Source organism: Palaemon carinicauda, chromosome 5 (genome assembly GCF_036898095.1).
Source record: "Palaemon carinicauda isolate YSFRI2023 chromosome 5, ASM3689809v2, whole genome shotgun sequence".
Taxonomy (NCBI): domain Eukaryota; kingdom Metazoa; phylum Arthropoda; class Malacostraca; order Decapoda; family Palaemonidae; genus Palaemon; species Palaemon carinicauda.
In genome coordinates, this window is record NC_090729.1 from 133,791,072 (window position 1) to 133,810,837 (window position 19,766).

General features: G+C 46.4%; 1 protein-coding gene across 1 annotated transcript in view; it reads right to left on the reverse strand.

Annotated features, from left to right (window-relative positions):
• The window catches only part of Grx3 (Glutaredoxin 3), a 112,054-nt gene extending 93,312 nt beyond the window's left edge, over positions 1 to 18,742 (reverse strand). Inside the window, exon 1 of the mRNA XM_068374092.1 lies at positions 18,615 to 18,742. Coding sequence (XP_068230193.1) covers positions 18,615 to 18,664 — 50 coding nt within the window. The 5' untranslated portion in view covers positions 18,665 to 18,742. The remainder of the gene's footprint in view (positions 1 to 18,614) is intronic.
• Positions 18,743 to 19,766: the final 1,024 nt, after the last annotated feature.

The window sequence follows — 19,766 nt, forward strand, 5'->3', positions numbered from 1 at the left end:
ATAGGGGCCAGGAAGTCCGGTTAAACATTGCCTGAAGCCACCGGAACTTGGATCGCCCCACATGGAACTTATCCTGAGGCGACCGTTCGGACTATAGACGGGTCAATGAGGAAAGGAGAACTAGGAAACGTTCCAAGGTAGGGCTGAAAGCTCTGCTTGACTGAGAACAGGTACTGCGACTCTCCTCAGTCTTGCCACAGTCAACCAAAAGGATGGCTCGGAGGATGTGGTAACAGAATCTGGCGTCCCCAGGTGGTCACCCATCCAAGTACCGACGTTGCTTAACCTCGCTGGACGGAGGAGAAGCGGGGTTTCCAATGTGGTAAGGCGGTTGACTCAATATCATAGCCAGATACTCCAGATGTTGAGGCAGAGGAAGAGAAGGCTCCAAGCAAAATGCCATGAGCCCACACTCATGGTAAGCATCCGGAAGCTTGTCCCGGCGCTGAAGAAGGTCGAACCCGAGCCTCCCGGAGTTGACCAGCCCTTCAAACAGCAGAGGAGGCGGAAGCCTGCACCCGAGCGGCCAAGAGGAAGGCAGGGAGAGTTCTCTGGGGAAACAAACCTGCTATGCCACGGCGGGATAGCCACACTGCATCATAAGCAGGAATACTTGCAGTCTAGGCTGAATTCGACGAGCACCCTTGAAGATGGATGGAATGGAAACAAAGTACCCGTCCTTCCGATCCAGGGTTTAAGGAGTCCTGTCGCCTGGTTACCAGTCTGATCGATTCTGCTGGTCTACGCTGGCCGAAGTTTGTTCTACAAACTTGATCAGGGCTGAGAGGTCGACTACGGACATCCCCTCTCAGATCCTTCCTTACAAGAAAGAATCGACTGAGGGGGCCGGGGGTGAAGCCGTCGATGATCCTAAGGAAGACCTTCGCCTAAGGTATGGATCATTCTGCCCAACCGGGAAACTCTGCTGACGCTATGGCATAGAGGTTCAGAGACACTGAATTCGCTGACAGAGACGGCAGGGGCGATATCCTTGGCTAATCACAGAGATTGTGCGGGAATGGGCATCGGGAAGCTGTCATTCGGATGAGTAACCTTAAGCATCCTCCCAGCGAAAAACCTGCAATCCTAGAGTTCGTGAACTCCTTTTAGGACTATGCCCCCCCGGGGGAGTCTCCCGTGCCATCTGTTCCTGACAGGAGGAAACTGCAATTGGACACCTTGTCCCAGTTGTCGTAGCCGATAACTTAGGCCGACGTGGTTGAAAGAAAAGGGCGCTGGAGCCCTGCAGAGTCTGGAAGAAAGCGCCTTGGAGGAGTGAAACCGGAAATCGATTTCCTCCGCACAGCAGCTGTCTAAGTCTCTGTCCTTGGGCACAAACAAACTCTTCTCAAGGATGGAAGGGTGTCTGAGGTCATCGACCTCCACAGATGAGACACCCGAAGGAAGCCCTTAGTCAGCGCATCCAGATGGTACAACATCGAGCTTGTCCGCAAGTTAGATACTTAACGACGAAATGCCAAGGTGCCTGAGCTCGAGAGGAGGAAAGTACCCCTGATCTTCCTGTAGCTTCCTTGAACCAAACCTCGGGCCGTAACCGAGGAGGGAAAGAACCTGGTAAGCTCCCAGAGGAAGGGGTAAGCAGTCACCCCTTGTCCGATGGAGAAATCTCGAACGGAAAGCCCCCCCCGCCAAAGATCCTTCCAGGGAATGACGGGGAAGGGCTAACCCAGGTTCAGGAAAGAGGAGTGTTGCTCAGATCTCCCTTAAGTTTCTCCTATTCTTGCAATTGCCATGCTCTGCGTTTACGGGGTGAGCCCGTGTTCTGGAAATACGCTCCAGAAGAACTCGCCAGGCTGGCCATGCTGCGAAAACCCCGTTGGGAATCGTGGTCGCAATCGGCCTGGAGCTCGCGCGACGGTAATTCAAAGATTTTCGCGTGGGCGAACGTGGAAGCGCCCATGCGCGGTAACGCAAACGAAGGTGAGCGAAGGAGAGCAGAAGGAGGGCGAGCGTGGTAGGAAGGGCGAGAGCTGGTGGTCGGCGAGCGATAACCCATAGACGAGCAATGAATACTGCAAGAAATAAGCCGACGTTTGTGCGAAGAAACACTGTAGGTTCGCGCGACGGAAGACCATCCGTCCGCGCGATGGAAAAACCGTTGGTTCGCGCGTGGGCGAACATTGGAGAGCATGGGCGCGGACGCGCATGAGCGTAGACGTGCAGGCACGTGGGCGTGTGGGCGCGCAGGCGAATGGTCACGCGGGCGCACAGACAAGCAGTCGCGCAGGCGAACGGGCGCGCAGGCGAGCGGTCGTGAGGGTGGGCAGGTGGATGAGAGCGAGTCCGAGGCGGCGAACGCAAGCGTTAGCGCGATGGCAAGGAAACGCGCTGCCGCGTGGGCGAGGAAGACCGCTGGCGATATGGATCAACAAGCGATCGGTAGTGAGCTGGTGAGCGCTAATGCGCAGGTTGGCAATGGCGCGTTGTGTTATGCCGACGCGATGGTCGAGCAGCATGCGCAGGTGAGCGATCGTGTGTTGGCGAACAGTATGCGAAGGTGAGCGATCGCGAGCAGCATGTGCAGGAGGGCGATCGCGCGATGGTGATCAGCATGCGCCGGGTCGCGCGATGGTGATCAGTATGCGCAGGGTCGCGCGATGGTGATCAGCATGCCAGGGTCGCGCGATGGCGATCAGCGTGCGCAGGTGGGCGGTCGCACGATGGGGAGCAGCACCTGCAGGTGGGCGATCGCGCGATGGCGAATAGCATCCGCAGGTGTGCGGTCGCCCGATGGCGATCAGCATGCGCAGGGTCGCGCAATGGTGATCAGCATCCGCAGTTGAGGGTCGCGCGATGGCGATCAGCATCCGCAGTTTGAGGGTCGCGCGATGGCGATCAGCATCCGCAGTTGAGGGTCGCGCGATGGCGATCAGCATCCGCAGTTGAGGGTCGCGCGATGGCGATCAGCATCCGCAGTTGAGGGTCGCGCGATGGCGATCAGCATCCGCAGTTGAGGGTCGCGCGATGGCGATCAGCATCCGCAGTTGAGGGTCGCGCGATGGCGATCAGCATCCGCAGTTGAGGGTCGCGCGATGGCGATCAGCATCCGCAGTTGAGGGTCGCGCGATGGCGAGCAGCATCCGCAGTTGAGGGTCGCGCAATGGCAATCAGCATGCGCAGGTGAGCTAGTAGCTGGCGAACCATGTTCCTTCAGAAGTGTTGGAGAACGTTGGCGTGCCGGCTGTAACACACGCGGGCGATCCGGAGATCGCCGAGAGACAGGTGATCGCTGGCGAGCTGATGATCGCTGACGAGCAGAAGGCTACGCGTGGAAGCCTGCGCATAGAAGAAGAGTCCTTGACCCTGACCTGAACCGAAGTTCTAGATCGCGAAGGCGAACGTGGGCGCGTAACAGGAACCAACAGGAACAGCAGGGATGATCATCTTGAAAGCGCTGACGAACAGGAGAGCGCTGATGAGCAGAAGAGCGCCTGTGCGCTAACACTGAGCAGGAGCAGGAGAGAACACAGCAGAAGGGCGCGCAGGGAAACCCTGACACGCAAGGGAAGAACCCCCGTGGGGGCAACCCTTTGCCCCGAAGGGATCGTTGTCCGCCGGGAGACTGATGTCCGTCGGAAGACCGCTGTCCGTCGGGAAGACCGTTGTCCGTCGGGAAGACCGTTGCCCGTCGGAAGACGAGATCAGACTGCTGTCCATCTGCACCAAGGTGGAAGATTGAGAAAAGGAGTTGTAGGCTGCAAACGGAGATCCAAAAAGGCGCCTCAAGCACCCTTATAGGAAGATGAGAGGCCCTTACGACGAGGCGGACGGTGGGCCTTACGGCGAGGGAGGCCAACAGCAACAGCAACAGAAGAAACCTCCGAAGAGGAGTCTCTATGAGTGTACTCTCTCGCGAACGAAAGAGAAACACTTCGTAGAAGAGACTGGTCAGCCAGTGACCTAAAAGGAGCAATCCTCCGAAGAGGAGCTCCTGCAGTTGCCCAGCCCCTTGAGCGAAACTGCAGGTGCGACCGCTCAGCACCAAGAGCATAGTCGCACGAAAAAAAAAAGGCAAGAGAAGAACCCCCCAAAAGGGGAAAAACTCAAGCCTGGACAGGAAAAACTTCCCTCGGAAGGAAAGTTACCCGCCCAAGGAGGCAAACCTCCTGAGAGTTCTAAAATGAACTGGAGAGCTGTCCGTCGTCACGGGAGTACTTCCAGTAGAAGGAGACACGCCCCTGACAAAAATACAAGGGGGGAGGCAGCAACAGCCGAATCCCCAGGACTCAACCAGACAGCTCACACCGTTGCCATATTACAGAAACGAACTAGATCGGTAACTGTAAAAAAATAAAACAAATAATATTAGTACACATTCATTCCCCCGGGAAGGCTCCGAAGAGGAATCCCGAGAGAAAGGAACAAGAATTACACAACAGGCACGTGCCCTCACAACCACTTACACTCACGGAGGGAGAGCTGTAACCAAAACAGAATTATAACAATTATAATTATGTAACTATGTAATTATGTAATTTAAAAATGAATGAACACTAAAGAAAGAACGAAAACCCCGAAAGGAATCGTTCTACAAGCTGAAAAACAAAAAACAACTACAATTAGATTCATAACTAATTGAGACAAACGTACGGCGTAGCAACCCCCCCACGGAAAGGAAGCTACAAGGGCGTAGTAACACGTAGTAAAAGGGTGAACGACCTCAAGAGAGAGAAAGAAAGACATAAGTCAAACTCGATCGCCACCCATAAAATTACGCCGTGGTGGCCTAACTGCCGAGGACTCCACGTAGATATCGTACACTACACACACAAATCTGAAAAGGATACTTACTTATTTCTATACTCAAATATATATACAAACATGAAAACATGTTTACATATATATTGAGTAAATGAAAAGTAAGCGATTAAGTAAAGACAAAACAAACAATGGCTGCCAAGAGAGGACCAAGACAGAGACGTCTGTCACAGTCCGAGCCAAAAGTGAAAGTGAGTATTCACCTGTGTGTGAGGGGGAGGAGGGGTAGCTAGCTACCACTCCCCCCCCCCCGCTAACTAGCGCGGGGGTAATACACCCTCGTTAAATTCTAATGGCTCGCCATTTCATATGCGCTAAAAGGTAACCCTTTGTAAATAGCGTGGTTTGTATTTCGGTTACGGAACAAATGAGTGAATGTTAGAGGTCAAACTCGGGCACGTACTCTCTCTGAGGTTTGTGGTAGGGGTGAAGGTTGTAATTTACTGTGTAATAGATAGTCTTGTGACTCATGGAAGCTATACAGATTCCATTGTTCACAATTTCTTTTACATTAAAATGTAATAACTATCAAAATTCACGATACAGTAACAGAAGAAATGCTGCATTTTCTTGTAGGGGACGATGTTTTAGGCTTATTGAGTTACTTTTACTAATTACCCTGTAACTATGAAAGTAGGAGGAATTTTGACAAAATATTTCGTATACACATTGCTATACGGAGTTCAGTGAATTTTTTCAGTATTTTGTGTTTTTCTTCCTATAGCCCCATATACAGTATTGGCATTCCGACCAGGCCCCTTAAATTGTCTTAGAATTTCTGTCGAACGAGCTCTTTCCCCCCAACATGTTATTTTTATTAGTAAAATAAATTTTTGAATATACTTACCCGATAATCATGTAGCTGTCAACTCCGTTGCCCGACAGAATTCTACGGAGGGATACGCCAGCTATCACAATACTAGAAGGGGGTGTACTCACCAGCGCCACCTGTGGCCAGGTACTACAGTACTTCTTGTTGACACCTCCTCAATTTTTCCTCGGTCCACTGGTTCTCTATGGGGAGGAAGGGAGGGTCAATTAAATCATGATTATCGGGTAAGTATATTCAAAAATTTATTTTACTAATAAAAATAACATTTTTCAATATTAAACTTACCCGATAATCATGTAGCTGATTCACACCCAGGGGGGTGGGTGAAAACCAGTGTACAAGATTAAAGGATAGCTAAGTATCCCATATTTCATATAACAGTTATCTCAAATAACAATGAAATAATAAGTACCTGGTAAGGAAGTCGACTTGAACCGTTACTCTGCCTCTTCTTTAAGTTCGTCTTCCTTACTGAGCGCAGCGTTCCTCTTGGAGGCTGAATCAACTCAAAGGTGCTAAAGTATATAGGGCTGCAACCCCTACTAAAGGACCTCTACACAACCTCTAACCCAGGCGCTTCTCAAGAATGAATTGACCACCCGCCAAATCAAAAGGATGCGGAAGGCTTCTTAGCCTACCGTAACAACCATAAAAACAACAATAAAAGTATTCAAGAGAAAGGTTAAAAAAGGTTATGGGATTAAGGGAATGTAGTGGCTGAGCCCTCACCTACTACTGCACTCGCTGCTACGAATGGTCCCAGGGTGTAGCAGTTCTCGTAAAGAGACTGGACATCTTTAAGATAAAATGATGCAAACACTGACTTGCTCCTCCAATAGGTTGCATCCATTATGCTCTGCAGAGAACGGTTTTTATTAAAGGCCATCGAAGTAGCTACGGCTCTTACTTCGTGGGTCCTTACCTTCAGCAAAGCAAGGTCTTCCTCCTTTAAGTGAGAATGGGCTTCTCTAATCAGAAGCCTTATGTAATACGAAACCCCGTTTTTGGACATGGGCCTTGAAGGTTTCTTGATGGCACACCATAAGGCTTCTGACTGTCCTCGAATAGGTTTTGACCTATTAAGATAATATTTGAGAGCTCTGACAGGGCAAAGAACTCTTTCTAGCTCGTTACCTACCATGTTGGAGAGGCTAGGTATATCAAACGATCTAGGCCAAGGACGCGAAGGAAGTTCATTCTTAGCTAAGAATCCGAGCTGTAAAGAACATGTTGCAGATTCGGTCGTGAAACCAATGTTCTTGCTGAAGGCATGAACCTCACTGACTCTTTTAGCTGTTGCAAGGCAGACGAGAAAAAGAGTCTTGAGGGTAAGGTCCTTGAAGGAAGCTGACTGGAGAGGTTCGAACCTAGGTGACATAAGGAACCTTAAGACTACGTCTAGATTCCAGCCTGGAGTGGGTAGACGACGCTCTTTAGAAGTCTCAAAAGACTTAAGGATGTCTTGAAGGTCCAAACCTCTGTGGCAGAGAACTGAAGCCAACATACTCCTGTACCCTTTAATCGTAGGGGCTGACAGGGATCTCTCATTCCTAAGATGTAATAGGAAGTCAGCTATTTGGGTCACAGAGGTATTGGTAGAGGATACTGCATTGGCTCTACACCAGCTCCGGAAGACTTCCCACTTGGATTGGTAGACTCTACGAGTGGAAACCCTCCTTGCTCTGGCAATCGCACTGGCTGCCTCCTTCGAAAAGCCTCTAGCTCTAGCGAATCTTTCGACAGTCTGAAGGCAGTCAGCCGAAGAGCGTGGAGGTTTGGGTGCAACCTGTCTACGTGAGGTTGACGTAGAAGGTCCACTCTTAGAGGGAGAGTCCTGGGGACGTCGACCAGCCATTGAAGTACCTCTGTGAACCATTCTCTTGCAGGCCAAAGGGGAGCAACCAGCGTCAGCCGTGTCCCTTCGTGCGAGATGAACTTCTGAAGGACTTTGTTTATTATCTTGAACGGTGGAAATGCGTAAAGGTCGAGATGGGACCAGTTCAGCAGAAAAGCATCCACATGAACTGCTGCTGGGTCTGGAACTGGGGAACAGTACAACGGAAGTCTCTTGGTCATGGAGGTGGCAAACAGATCTATGGTCGGCTGACCCCACAAGGTCCAAAGTCTGTTGCACACGCTCTTGTGGAGGGTCCATTCCGTGGGAATGACCTGATCCCTTCTGCTTAGGCGATCTGCTGAGACGTTCATGTTGCCCTGAATGAACCTCGTGACTAGGGTGAGGTTTAGACTTCTTGACCAAATGAGGAGGTCCCTTGCGATCTCGTATAGGCTCCTCGAATGGGTCCCTCCTTGCTTGGAGATGTAAGCCAAGGCTGTGGTGTTGTCGGAGTTCACCTCCACCACCTTGCCTAGCAGGAGGGACTTGAAGTTCAACAGGGCTAAATGAACTGCTAGTAGCTCCTTGCAGTTGATGTGGAGCGTTTCCTGTTCCTCGTTCCACGTTCCCGAGCACTCCTGTCCGTTCAAGGTCGCGCCCCAGCCCGAGTCCGATGCATCCGAGAAGAGATGAAGATTGGGGGTCTGAATCGCCAACGATAGGCCCTCCCTGAGAAGGAGATTGGTCTTCCACCACAAGAGAGTGGTCTTCATCTCTTTGGTGACTGGGATAGAGACTGCTTCGAGAGTCAAACCCTTGTCCCAATGAGCTGCAAGATGGAATTGAAGAGGGCGGAGGTGGAGTCTCCCTAGCTCGACGAACAGGGCCAGCGATGAAAGGGTCCCTGTGAGACTCATCCACTGTCTTACCGAGCAACTGCTCCTCTTCAGCATGCTCATGATGCAATCTAGGGCTTGGCTTATCCTTGGGGCCGATGGAAAAGCCCGAAAATCCTGACTCCGAATCTCCATTCCCAGGTACACAATGGATTGAGAGGGAATGAGCTGAGACTTTTCTAGGTTGACTAACAGACCCAGTTCTTTGATTAAGTCCAAAGTCCAGTTGAGACTCTCCAGACAGCGACGACTCTTGGAGGCTCTCAACAGCCAGTCGTCTAAGTAAAGGGAGGCTCTGATGTCCGATAAGTGGAGGAATTTTGCTATATTCCTCATCAGATGCGTAAACACCATAGGAGCTGTGCTTAGGCCAAAACACAGGGCTTGGAATTGGTACACAACCTTTCCAAAAACGAATCTCAGGAAAGGTTGGGAGTCTGGATGAATAGGAACGTGAAAGTAAGCATCTTTCAGGTCCAACGAGACCATCCAGTCCTCCTGCCTGACCGCTGCTAGGACCGACTTCGTCGTCTCCATCGTGAACGTCTGCTTGGTGACATAAGCATTGAGCGCGCTGACGTCCAGCACCGGTCTCCAACCTCCTGTCTTCTTGGCCACCAGAAAGAGACGGTTGTAGAAGCCGGGGATTGATGGTCCCGGACTATAACCACTGCCTTCTTCTGTAAAAGGAGCGACACCTCCTGGTGCAACGCTAGCCTCTTGTCCTTTTCTTTGTAGTTGGGAGAGAGGTTGATGGGAGATGTGGTCAGAGGGGGTTTGCGGCAGAATGGTATCCTGTAACCCTCCCTCAGCCAACTGACAGACTGGGCGTCTGCACCTCTCTTTTCCCAGGCTTGCCAGAAGATCTTGAGTCTGGCTCCTACTGCTGTCTGGAGATGAGGAGAGTCAGTTTTTTCCTTTAGAAGCCTTGGAACCTTTCCTAGACTTGCTCCTGGAAGAGTCTGGACGGGAGCTTCCTCGGCTGGGGGCTCTACCACGAAAGGGCGGAATAAACCTCGTAGCAGGAGTATCAGCCACTGGGGTGCGATAAGTCCTGGGGACTGAGGTAGCAACCTTAGTCTTACGAGCTGATGAGGCCACAAGATCATGGGTGTCCTTTTGTATCAGGGCCGCAGACAAGTCCTTAACAAGCTCTTCGGGAAAAAGGAACTTCGAGAGCGGAGCGAAAAGGAGTTGAGACCTTTGACAAGGTGTAATGCTGGAGGAAAGGAAGGTACAAAGCTGCTCCCTTTTCTTAAGCACCCCTGACACAAACATCGATGCAAGCTCGCCAGATCCATCCCTAATAGCCTTATCCATGCAGGACATTAAGAGCATGGCAGAGTCCTTGTCCGCAGGGGAGGTCTTCTTGCTAAGGGCCCCCAGGCACCAGTCTAGGAAATTGAACATCTCAAAGGCTCTAAAAACACCCTTCAGGAAGTGATCAAGGTCTGAGAAGGTCCAGCAAACCTTAGAGCGCCTCATTGCTGTTCTACGAGGAGAGTCTACCAAACTTGAGAAGTCAGCCTGGGCAGAGGCAGGTACTCCCAAGCCTGGTTCCTCTCCTGTGGCATACCAAACGCCCGCTTTAGAAGTGAGCTTAGTCGGAGGAAACATAAAGGAAGTCTTTCCTAGTTGCTGCTTAGACTGCAACCACTCCCCTAAAATCCTTAACGCTCTCTTAGAGGACCTTGCTAAGACGAGCTTAGTATACGTAGACTTAGCTGGCTGCATGCCCAGCGAAAACTCAGATGGCGGAGAGCGGGGGATAGCAGAGACAAAATGGTCTGGGTATACCTCTCTGAAAAGAGCCAAGACCTTACGAAAGTCAATAGGAGGCGGAGAAGACTTGGATTCATCCACGTCTGATGAGGGATCCAGGTGTGCAGCCTCATCATCAGAAACCTCATCACCAGAGTGTAGCGAAGTGAGAGGTAAGGTATGTTGAACAGCAGAATCAGCACGAGCTGGAACAAAAATACTTGTGGTTTCCTCCTCAAGTCTCTGTTGAGGGAACACCTGAGGCTCACGCTGCAAAGGCTGATCAAAAGAAGTAGCAGAAGGTAGGCGCATGGGTGGAGGGGGCTGACTCCTGGCATGAGTGTCTGAACTCAAGAGTTGCGCTTGCTGTAAGGTTGGTGGATGCGCAGTAGCAGGTTCCTGAGGAACGAGTTGAGGTTCCTGAGGTGTGAGCTGTGAGCGATGAGGTAGTGGCTGCGCAGAACGCAGTAATTGTCTCGCGAGTTGAGGTTCCTGAGGCGCAAGGCTAAGGTGTTGAGGTGCTTGCCTTGAGGAGGGTTGAGGTCGCTGCAGCGAGAGCTGAGGAGTCTGACTCATGGATGGGAGAGGTTGTTGTACCTCAAGAGAGTGTTGCCTCACTGGTGGAACTGCAAGTGGAAGCGGAGGAAGCAAGGTATAAGTTTCCTGTTCCCATTGCTGAGGTTGCCTTAAGGAAGGCGGAGGTAGCTGCACACCACTGGAAACAGTCAACTCAGAACGTGGTAAGGTATCCTGAGGAGCCTCAACATCGTACGCCTGGCAGGCAGGACTGCGGTTAGGCGGAGCGATCGCAGGAGGAGGTGTAGCCTTCTCAGCCTGACACTCACGCATCAAGACCGCAAGTTGTGACTGCATGGACTGCAGTAGAGTCAACTTGGGGTCGGCAGACACTAAGGTCTGCTGAGGTAAAGCCTTAACAGCAGAGATCTGTTGCGGCAGCACCTTACTCATCTTAGGAGGTGTGCATTCAACTGATGACTGCGGCGAGTCAGAGCTGATCCAATGACTGCAGCCAGGTTGTAGAGCTCTTGAGGTCTGGACTCTGCGTTTGAGTGGTCTTGAGACCTGAGTCCAACGTTTCTTGCCTGACAATTCTTCAGCAGACGAGTAAAAGACGGGCTCAATCGTCTGCAGGTGGGAGTGACGGTCTCTGGAAGACACGCCCGCAACCACCGAGGATACTTCTGTGCGCCGATCAAGGCCTGCCGAACCCTTTTGCCCTTCGACATTGCTTCTCCCCTGGGCTAGGGAGCTTGCAAGAGGTCCCGGACTGGGAGGACGACTGGCACGCACAGAAGTACCCTCACGCACCACACTGACACTGACACTAGCACTTGGCACTGCACTGACACTAGCACTCGTCACAGCACTGGCACTATTACCACCCACTGCACTCTTGACCTTAAGCTCCTTGACTTCGGCCATAAGAGACTTATGATCACTAACCACCGACTCCACTTTGTCACCTAAAGCCTGAATGGCACGCAAAACAACAGACATATCAGGTTGAGGGCAAATAGTAGGGTCGGGGGTAGCCACTACAGGGGGAGGAAAAGGTAGGGGATCATGAGGTGAGGAAAAAAGTGAAGAGCGAGAAGAACTCCTCCTAACTCTCTCTCTCTCTAACTTGGTTGAATACTTAAGAAATCGGACAAAATCAAGTTCCGAAAGTCCGGCGCATTCCTCACATCGATCTTCCAACTGACAGGGCCTTTCCCTACAGTCAGAACAAGCGGTGTGAGGATCTACCGAGGCCTTCGGAATACGCCTATTACAAGACCTACATCGTCTATGGGGTGGGGCTTGTGAAATGTCAGACATCTTGAATCAAAAGAGTTAGCCAAGTGGGGATTCCAAATCAAGCAAAAAGATCGTTAACCATTAATCAGGACTAAATAATAGCTATCTAAGCTAATATAGAAGTTTTCCAGTAAAGCGACAGCCGAAATCTGAGAGAAATACTTCACCAAAAGCCATGAAAATACTCCAAGATCATAAGCGTATCCCAGAACGTCTTGCCGGAAGCACGACAGAGGAAAAATTGAGGAGGTGTCAACAAGAAGTACTGTAGTACCTGGCCACAGGTGGCGCTGGTGAGTACACCCCCTTCTAGTATTGTGATAGCTGGCGTATCCCTCCGTAGAATTCTGTCGGGCAACGGAGTTGACAGCTACATGATTATCGGGTAAGTTTAATATTGAAAAACGCATTTTCTCACTTTTGTAATTTCTGGGATTCACTGTAGATGACAGTATGATCATTTCAGCAGCACTTTTGTGGAGGAACATTTAACTAATCGGCAGGCGCGGTAATTTGAAATGACCAATTAGAATTCAATAATTAAAAAATTCAGAGTAACGAGAGCAGTCGAGGAGAGGTCAAAAGGCAGTGTAAGCCCCCAGTAGGTAAGGACACGGCTCGTAGGTTAGGTTAGGTGGTGTTCTTGCGTAGGGGATTCACAGTATGACGGCCAAGAACAACCATAAAATTGGACAGAAATTTCCATTTTCTATGGATGCAGGAGACCCTGGCCGTCGATATATAAAAGTCTCCCAATATGTTAAGACAATTTGATTAAGGTAAGGACACAGCATCCTAGAGGAGGCCCCATGATATGCAAGGACACAACATCAAAGTTAGGTTAGGTGAGAAACCTTAGGTTAGACCATATTTCTATCTTTGTTTCCCTGAAAAATAGGTTTTTTCAAGCAACATCTGGAAATGGAAAGGGCAGCCATGTTTTGATGTTAAGGTAAAATGTGAAATTAAAAATTATTTTAAGGGGGAAAACTTTGACGGTAATAAAAGTTGTGAAATTAAACATTATTTTAAGGGGGAAAACTTTGTCGGCAATAAAAGTTGTGAAATTAAACATTATTTTAAGGGAGAAAACTTTGTCGGCAATAAAAGTAGTGAAATTAACAATGATTTTAAGGGGGAAAACTTTGTCGGCAATAAAAGTTGTGAAATTAACAATGATTTTAAGGGGGAAAACTTTATCGGCAATAAAAGTTGTGAAATTAACAATGATTTTAAGGGGGAAAACTTTGTCGGCAATAAAAGTTGTGAAATCAAAAATAATTTTAAGGGGGGAAAACTTTGTCGGCAATAAAAGTTATGAAATTAAAAATTATTTTAAGTGGCGAAAACTTTGTCAGCAATAAACCTTGTGAAATTAAACATTATCTTAAGGGGGGAAACTTTGTCAGTAATAAAAGTTGTGAAATTAAACATTATTTTAAGGGGGGAAACTTTGTCGGCAATAAAAGTTGTGAAATTAAAAATTATTTTCAGGGGGAAAACTTTGTCGGCAATAAAAGTTGTGAAATTAAACATTATTTTAAGGGGGGGAAAACTTATGTCGGCAATAAAAGTTATGAAATTAAAAATTATTTTAAGGGGGAAATATTTACGTGGTATATGAATGATGACAGCCAAGCCCCATAACTCCCTTATTTTTAACCCTATCACTAAGAATACGGCAATCTAAGCGGGGTCGCAGGGGAGCATTTTGTGAGTAGGTAGGGACGCAGTTCGTAAGTTGGGTTAGGTGGGGAAGTTTAGCGGTTTCATTGTAGTGTATTACAGGGCAATGTAACCTAGGAAAACAACTACTGTTTCTTATAGAAAAAATTACGCTCTCTTCGAAAATGACACTCGTTCCCGTCGCAAATTAATAGTTTCAGAAATATATATACATCTATATCCTCCAATAATGGGGGACCCCCAGTGGGAACTCGGGGTTTTGGGTGGGGGAAAACATACTGGGGAATCGATATATAAACGTAAAACAAGCCTTTTCTTCTCTATACATTACCTTCTTGAAATTATAATAACCGGACGAAAATACAAAACAGTATATCTGGATAAACTTTGGAGGCGCCGTTACAAAGATTGTGTCATGAAAAAAACTTTGGAGGTGCCGTTACAAAGATTGTGTCATGAAAAAATACAGTAACCAGTGCTGCCAACGTCCGATGTAGATCAAATGTTATTTTGTGACCTGTCATACTACTAGGCTAGGTTAGGTGGGTTTGTTAGGTTCTGTGCCCTTTTTGTACATTTTATATATTGAGTAAAACTTATATGGAGAAATTATTTAAAATACATATGGAAATATCTATCATTACTATCTTTAGTAATGTCAGCGTGCCGTTGGTAACTCTGTGTATTATTGGTAACGTTGCTAATGTTATCATTCGTTCGTAAGAGAAGTGACACCGTGCAACTCAAAGTTATCCGAATTGGTTGATCTGTTTGTTTCCAATTGAAATGAACATCAAATTCGCTTAATTCACGTTATTTACTATAGGAAAACAATTATACCTATATCGTTTCCCCAGTATGTTTTCCCCACCCAAAACCCCGAGTTCCCACTGGGGGTCCCCCATTATCGTAGGATATAGATGTATATATATTTCTGAAACTATTCATTTGCGACGGAAACGAGTGTCATTTTTTAAGAGAGCGTAATTTTTTCTAAAAGAAACAGTAGTTTTTTTCCTAGGTTACATTGCCCTGTAATTCACTACAAAAATACCAGTTTAGCTTAGTTGGTGTTCTAACTTCTATGCATGTGGAAGGTCCTGCCCGTTGTTATTAAAAGGCTCCAAATTTACAAATAACAATAGATTGGTAAATTTTTAGTTTCAGCCAAATTTGGAAAAATGCAATAAAAATATATTTGTTGCATCAGAAATAGTGTGGTTTCAATGAATTTAACGTTTATTTTGACTGCAAACCAACCGATTTAGAGATTTACTATGTATACCCTAGTTCATCCCACCAATTATGGGGGACACCCTTAGGGAACCGGGGTTTTGGGTGGGGGAAGGTGTTGGGGCATTGAATGATATTTGCAATAAATGAATAATTAATGTTCCAGCACCCCTCCCCCATACCCCTAACTAGGCCTACCGGGGGGAGGGGGGTAGGGCCCCCCAGCGACCCCCCCTTAAAGCCACAGTAATTTTCAGGGCACCACAGAACCTAACAAACCCACCTAACCTAACCTAGGGGCCCTGTACCCCTACCGGGGGGGGGCTTTGCCCCCCCCCTGCGACCCCCCCCCTTATGGCCACAGTAATTTTCAAGGCACCACAGAACCTAACAAACCCACCTAACCTAACCTAGGGGCCCTGTACCCCTACCGGGGGGGGGGGCCTTCGCCCCCCCTACGACCCCCCCTTAAGGCCACAGTAATTTTCAGGGCACCACAGAACCTAACAAACCCACCTAACCTAACCTAGGGGCCCTGTACCCCTACCGGGGGGGGGGCTTCGCCCCCCCTGCGACCCCCCCTTTAACCAGGGGTAAATTTGAATATATATATTTTGTTAAATCCCTTCTTACCTTAAACGGAAGATGACGATGAAGATGTGGAAGATTGTGGTTGACCCTCTTCTGAATCATCAAGTACTGGAATACGTTCAGCCTCTGATTGGGGAGGATACAATTTACTGGCTGGGTAAATTTTTAGTTTCACGAAAATGTAAAGGCGAATCACATTTACCACACTGGACACTTAAAGGTAATACGGAATGCTCCCTTAGAAAACGATTCACTACTTCAGGAGTTCCATTATAATTCCCATGAAATCGGCCGATCACATCAAAATAGGAATAACGACATATTTCACACAACCGTACCGGAGGATCCATGACAGTTAAGTGACGTGTGCTGAAAATATAGAAACCGGAACTTTTGAAAACCGAAAACAAACGACAATCACGGGTTTCTCCCATAATGAAATAGGGAAAAAAACAAAATACTATCGTTTACAATGTTATATTGCACGAAAAACAGATACTTGAAACAAGACTGAGAGACCAATGAATCGTCCAATAATAACCCTTGAAAAGAACCCAGTAGTATTTAGATTGGAGGAGCGACATTAGTGGGAGGAGCAAATGCGCATTCAAGCAAATATTGTCACATTACGCAATGGGGCGGAGCCAAGTAAGATGAAAACAGACATACAAACGAACAAGAGCTAGGTCCCGTGGCAGCGTAAAGGTATACAGAACACTTAGAAATAAAATGCAGACCTACAATAACTGAAATAATTATCGGAGCCTCTGCCGTTTATGGGGACAGCCCTTCGACCGGCCGAAAATCGAGGTAAAAAGTCCGAAATCGGCTCTTTTTTTTTTACGGGAATGATTTGTTAGATAATGTAGATTGACGGGACAGTATTAAATTGTAAAACTGAATGTTTATTGAAATCGAGTAAAAAAAGTCCGAAATCGGCTCTTTTTACGGGAATGATTACATGACGCGTCCTTAAAAACTACAAACTTAACGAAGGGGTAAATATGTAGATTGACGGGACAGTATTAAATTGTAAAACCGAATGATATTATGACGTGTCCTTAAAAACTACAAACTTAACGAAGGGGTAAATATGTAGATTGACGGGACTGTATTAAATTGTAAAACCGAATGATATTATGACGTGTCCTTAAAAACTACAAACTTAACGAAGGGGTAATTATGTACATTGACGGGACAGTATTAAATTGTAAAACCGAATGATATTATGACGTGTCCTTAGAAACTACAAACTTAACGAAGGGGTAAATATGTAGATTGACGGGACAGTATTAAATTGTAAAACCGAAGGTTCATGGATGTCGGAAATGTGCGAGAAAAATGGACAACTAACCCAAAATTCCCCTCCTAACCTGTCCTACAAGCCATGTCCTTACCTTCATCGTGAACTAAACGGGGGGGCTACGCCCCCCTGCGACCCCCCAAACACTGTTGCTAACATACAAACCTCACAAACCAAACCTAACCAATCCTAGTAGTTCCCAGGTCACTACCCCTACCCGGGGGCAAGCCCCCGGACCCCCTTCGTAAGTCTCTCACCTACAGAAAAGAAGCTTTGGGCAGCACTCAAAATTATATCTAATCCACATGATCATATTCTAGGTTATTCAGGCTTACCTTAAATTTCCTTGCAGCCATCACGCATGAGGGCCACATCACCTGTTTTACACTTTTTACATGTACCTCTAAAATCCCCTAAGAGGCCTTCTCGAAATAAATAGTGAAAGAATTCGGGGGTAACACGAGTGAAATCATGTAGCTGTAAAACTCCGAGAGTCTTAATTGCATCAAGCTGATCAATACTGGAGATAAACTCGAAAATATCACTCACAGAGAAACTATACGGAACAGGTCTATCCATCACGGCGGTTAGAGCTGGAAAGGGTCGGCTGTAGGTCAATCTCGGGTCATGGGGGGGGATTAAAAATTTGAAATCACGCGGCCCACGAAAGGGTTAGTTCGGTTGCTTTGTTTGACACTGGCTTTATCTGACGAAATATGTAAACTAGATGCTGGATAACCTAACCTTTGTTTGTATATAAAACAAAATAGTATTCAGCATAATTTTGGGACGATTTCGAAAGAAATAACAATCTTAACAAGAGATTAAAATGAAAATTGTTGGAATTAGCGAAAACATACGTACGAACATCGAAAACTGTTCATGCTTGCGCGACCAGCTGATATGCGAATCGAGCGCCGCCAAACGGGTGTTATTATAATCAGGCAGGAAACAATGATTGCGGGAAATTTTACGACCGAGTAAGTTGGCCGTGGCTTCAGCGTACGACGCATTGTAACGGCCTTTTTCTAACATAACATTTCATGATAAATATCCAAGCAGTATCAAATGTCACTAAACATGACGTGTCCTTATAAACTACATACTTAACTAAGGGGTAAATATGTAGATTGACGGGACAGTATTAATTTGTAAAACCGAACGTTTCTTAGACTGGGATGACACGGGCTCTGTCTATCGGGAAAGTTGGAAACTAAGCAGGAGCTACCCGTGACTTGCGTACGGACCATGCTGAACTTAGAAAATATTGCCGTGGTAAAGGTAAATTGTGTTATTAGTCAAAACAATAAATTAACATCATATTATGGTAAGTTAGGAAATTGTAAAGAACATCAACCCCATAATGAAATACGATTTGGCTAGTAATAAGAAAGATATCCCTGTCCCCATAAACGGCAGACACCCCTAATTATCTCTGTAAGTAGACATCAGCGTCAATAATGTATTGAGAGAGTTTTTTGTTATCACGTGCTTTACTAGGAAAATATATTAATATAATACATTTCCCAATTTGGTTGAATCTAAAACTTTACCCAATAGATTTTGCAAGACGAGCATCTAGATACGAATATAAATATAGTATTATATCTTGACGTTGGTGTTAATACTTACAAAAAAAATTGCATTTCCCTTAAAGACTATTAATTGCCAGACATATACACCTCATAATCGCGGAAACAACAATTTCTTTAGGATTTGAATTTTATTATTGAGTCATATGTCCCTGCAATGAGACCAGGAAGTTATTCAACAAGGGCCAAAGACACAAGCCCCTGTGACCTAACTCCTCTTTAACCAGCTAAAGTAGCCTAACGTGGCTTTCTAAAACCACCCTCAGCAAAAATAATGGTTTCTTACTTCTCGACTCCGGAGAACTCTTCCTGAGTGGCAATCGTTTTTACAGACATGTTTCTGTAAAACTTGGAGGTATTGTTGACAAATAGTGTACGTGACTTGTGACTGCTGCTCCAGCCGCCAATAACATACAGATGATACAGCTGCACGACCCGGTCAAAAACATCACCCAAGACCCGGTGGAACAGACAATAATAGTAGTGTTCTTTACTACAGCAAATTAAATTAATGTTAGTATTGTAAATAAATATATCAATTTCAATGAAGCAATTATTAAAGATATCATAAATTTAGATTAAAAAATCTATCTTCCATGAAATATCGTGTATTTTGTATTTTTCCTCTTACAGTAATTCTATTAAGACAAAAACCTAAGCTAAATGCAGTACAATGATAAACAGAAATACTAGTTCCTATTCCACATTTTAGTGAAGATGCGAGAAATCCACAACCTTTGCTTCAGAAATTAGCATCAATTTATGAAAACAAATATTTTATATGAATGTTGTTAAATTAAAAATGTATAAATGAAAAAAGTATAAATAAAAACAACTCCTTGCCTGCCCATAAAGATAAGAACAAATTAGAGTAAGATATTTCATCGCAGAAAGTTCAATTTTCTGTTTCGGTATAAGCAACTTTATTATTAATATAGCTGGCACTGAACGATCTTATATGAAGTATCGTATGACATTGTGAAAAAGCAAAAAGCAAATATCAATGTACTTATTTTCTTTCCCACCGTTATTCCTACGTTAAGGGGTCGGTTGCCAGATCCATTTATTCAAAGGTATCCTCTGCCATCAAACCTGTTCTCTCTATATCATCCTTCACATTATTTAACCATATATTTCTCAGCATCCCTCTCAATATTTGCTCCCTAGCAGATTACTCCCAAGCCCTCCCCAGTCCTCACTCCCTCCCCACCATCAATCCTCAATATGTGCCAACCCCATCTAAGTCATGGCACTCTTATCATCTCTGTAATCTTACATGTGCCATACTTCTTATTTCATCATTTTCCAATCTTTCAAGCAGTAATATTCCCATAATCCATCTAAATATTCCCATCTCTGTTCTCCCAATGCTTGCTGTCTTTCTTTCTTAGAGACCATGTTTCAAATCCATACTGGGCTTATTATTGTGCTATAGATA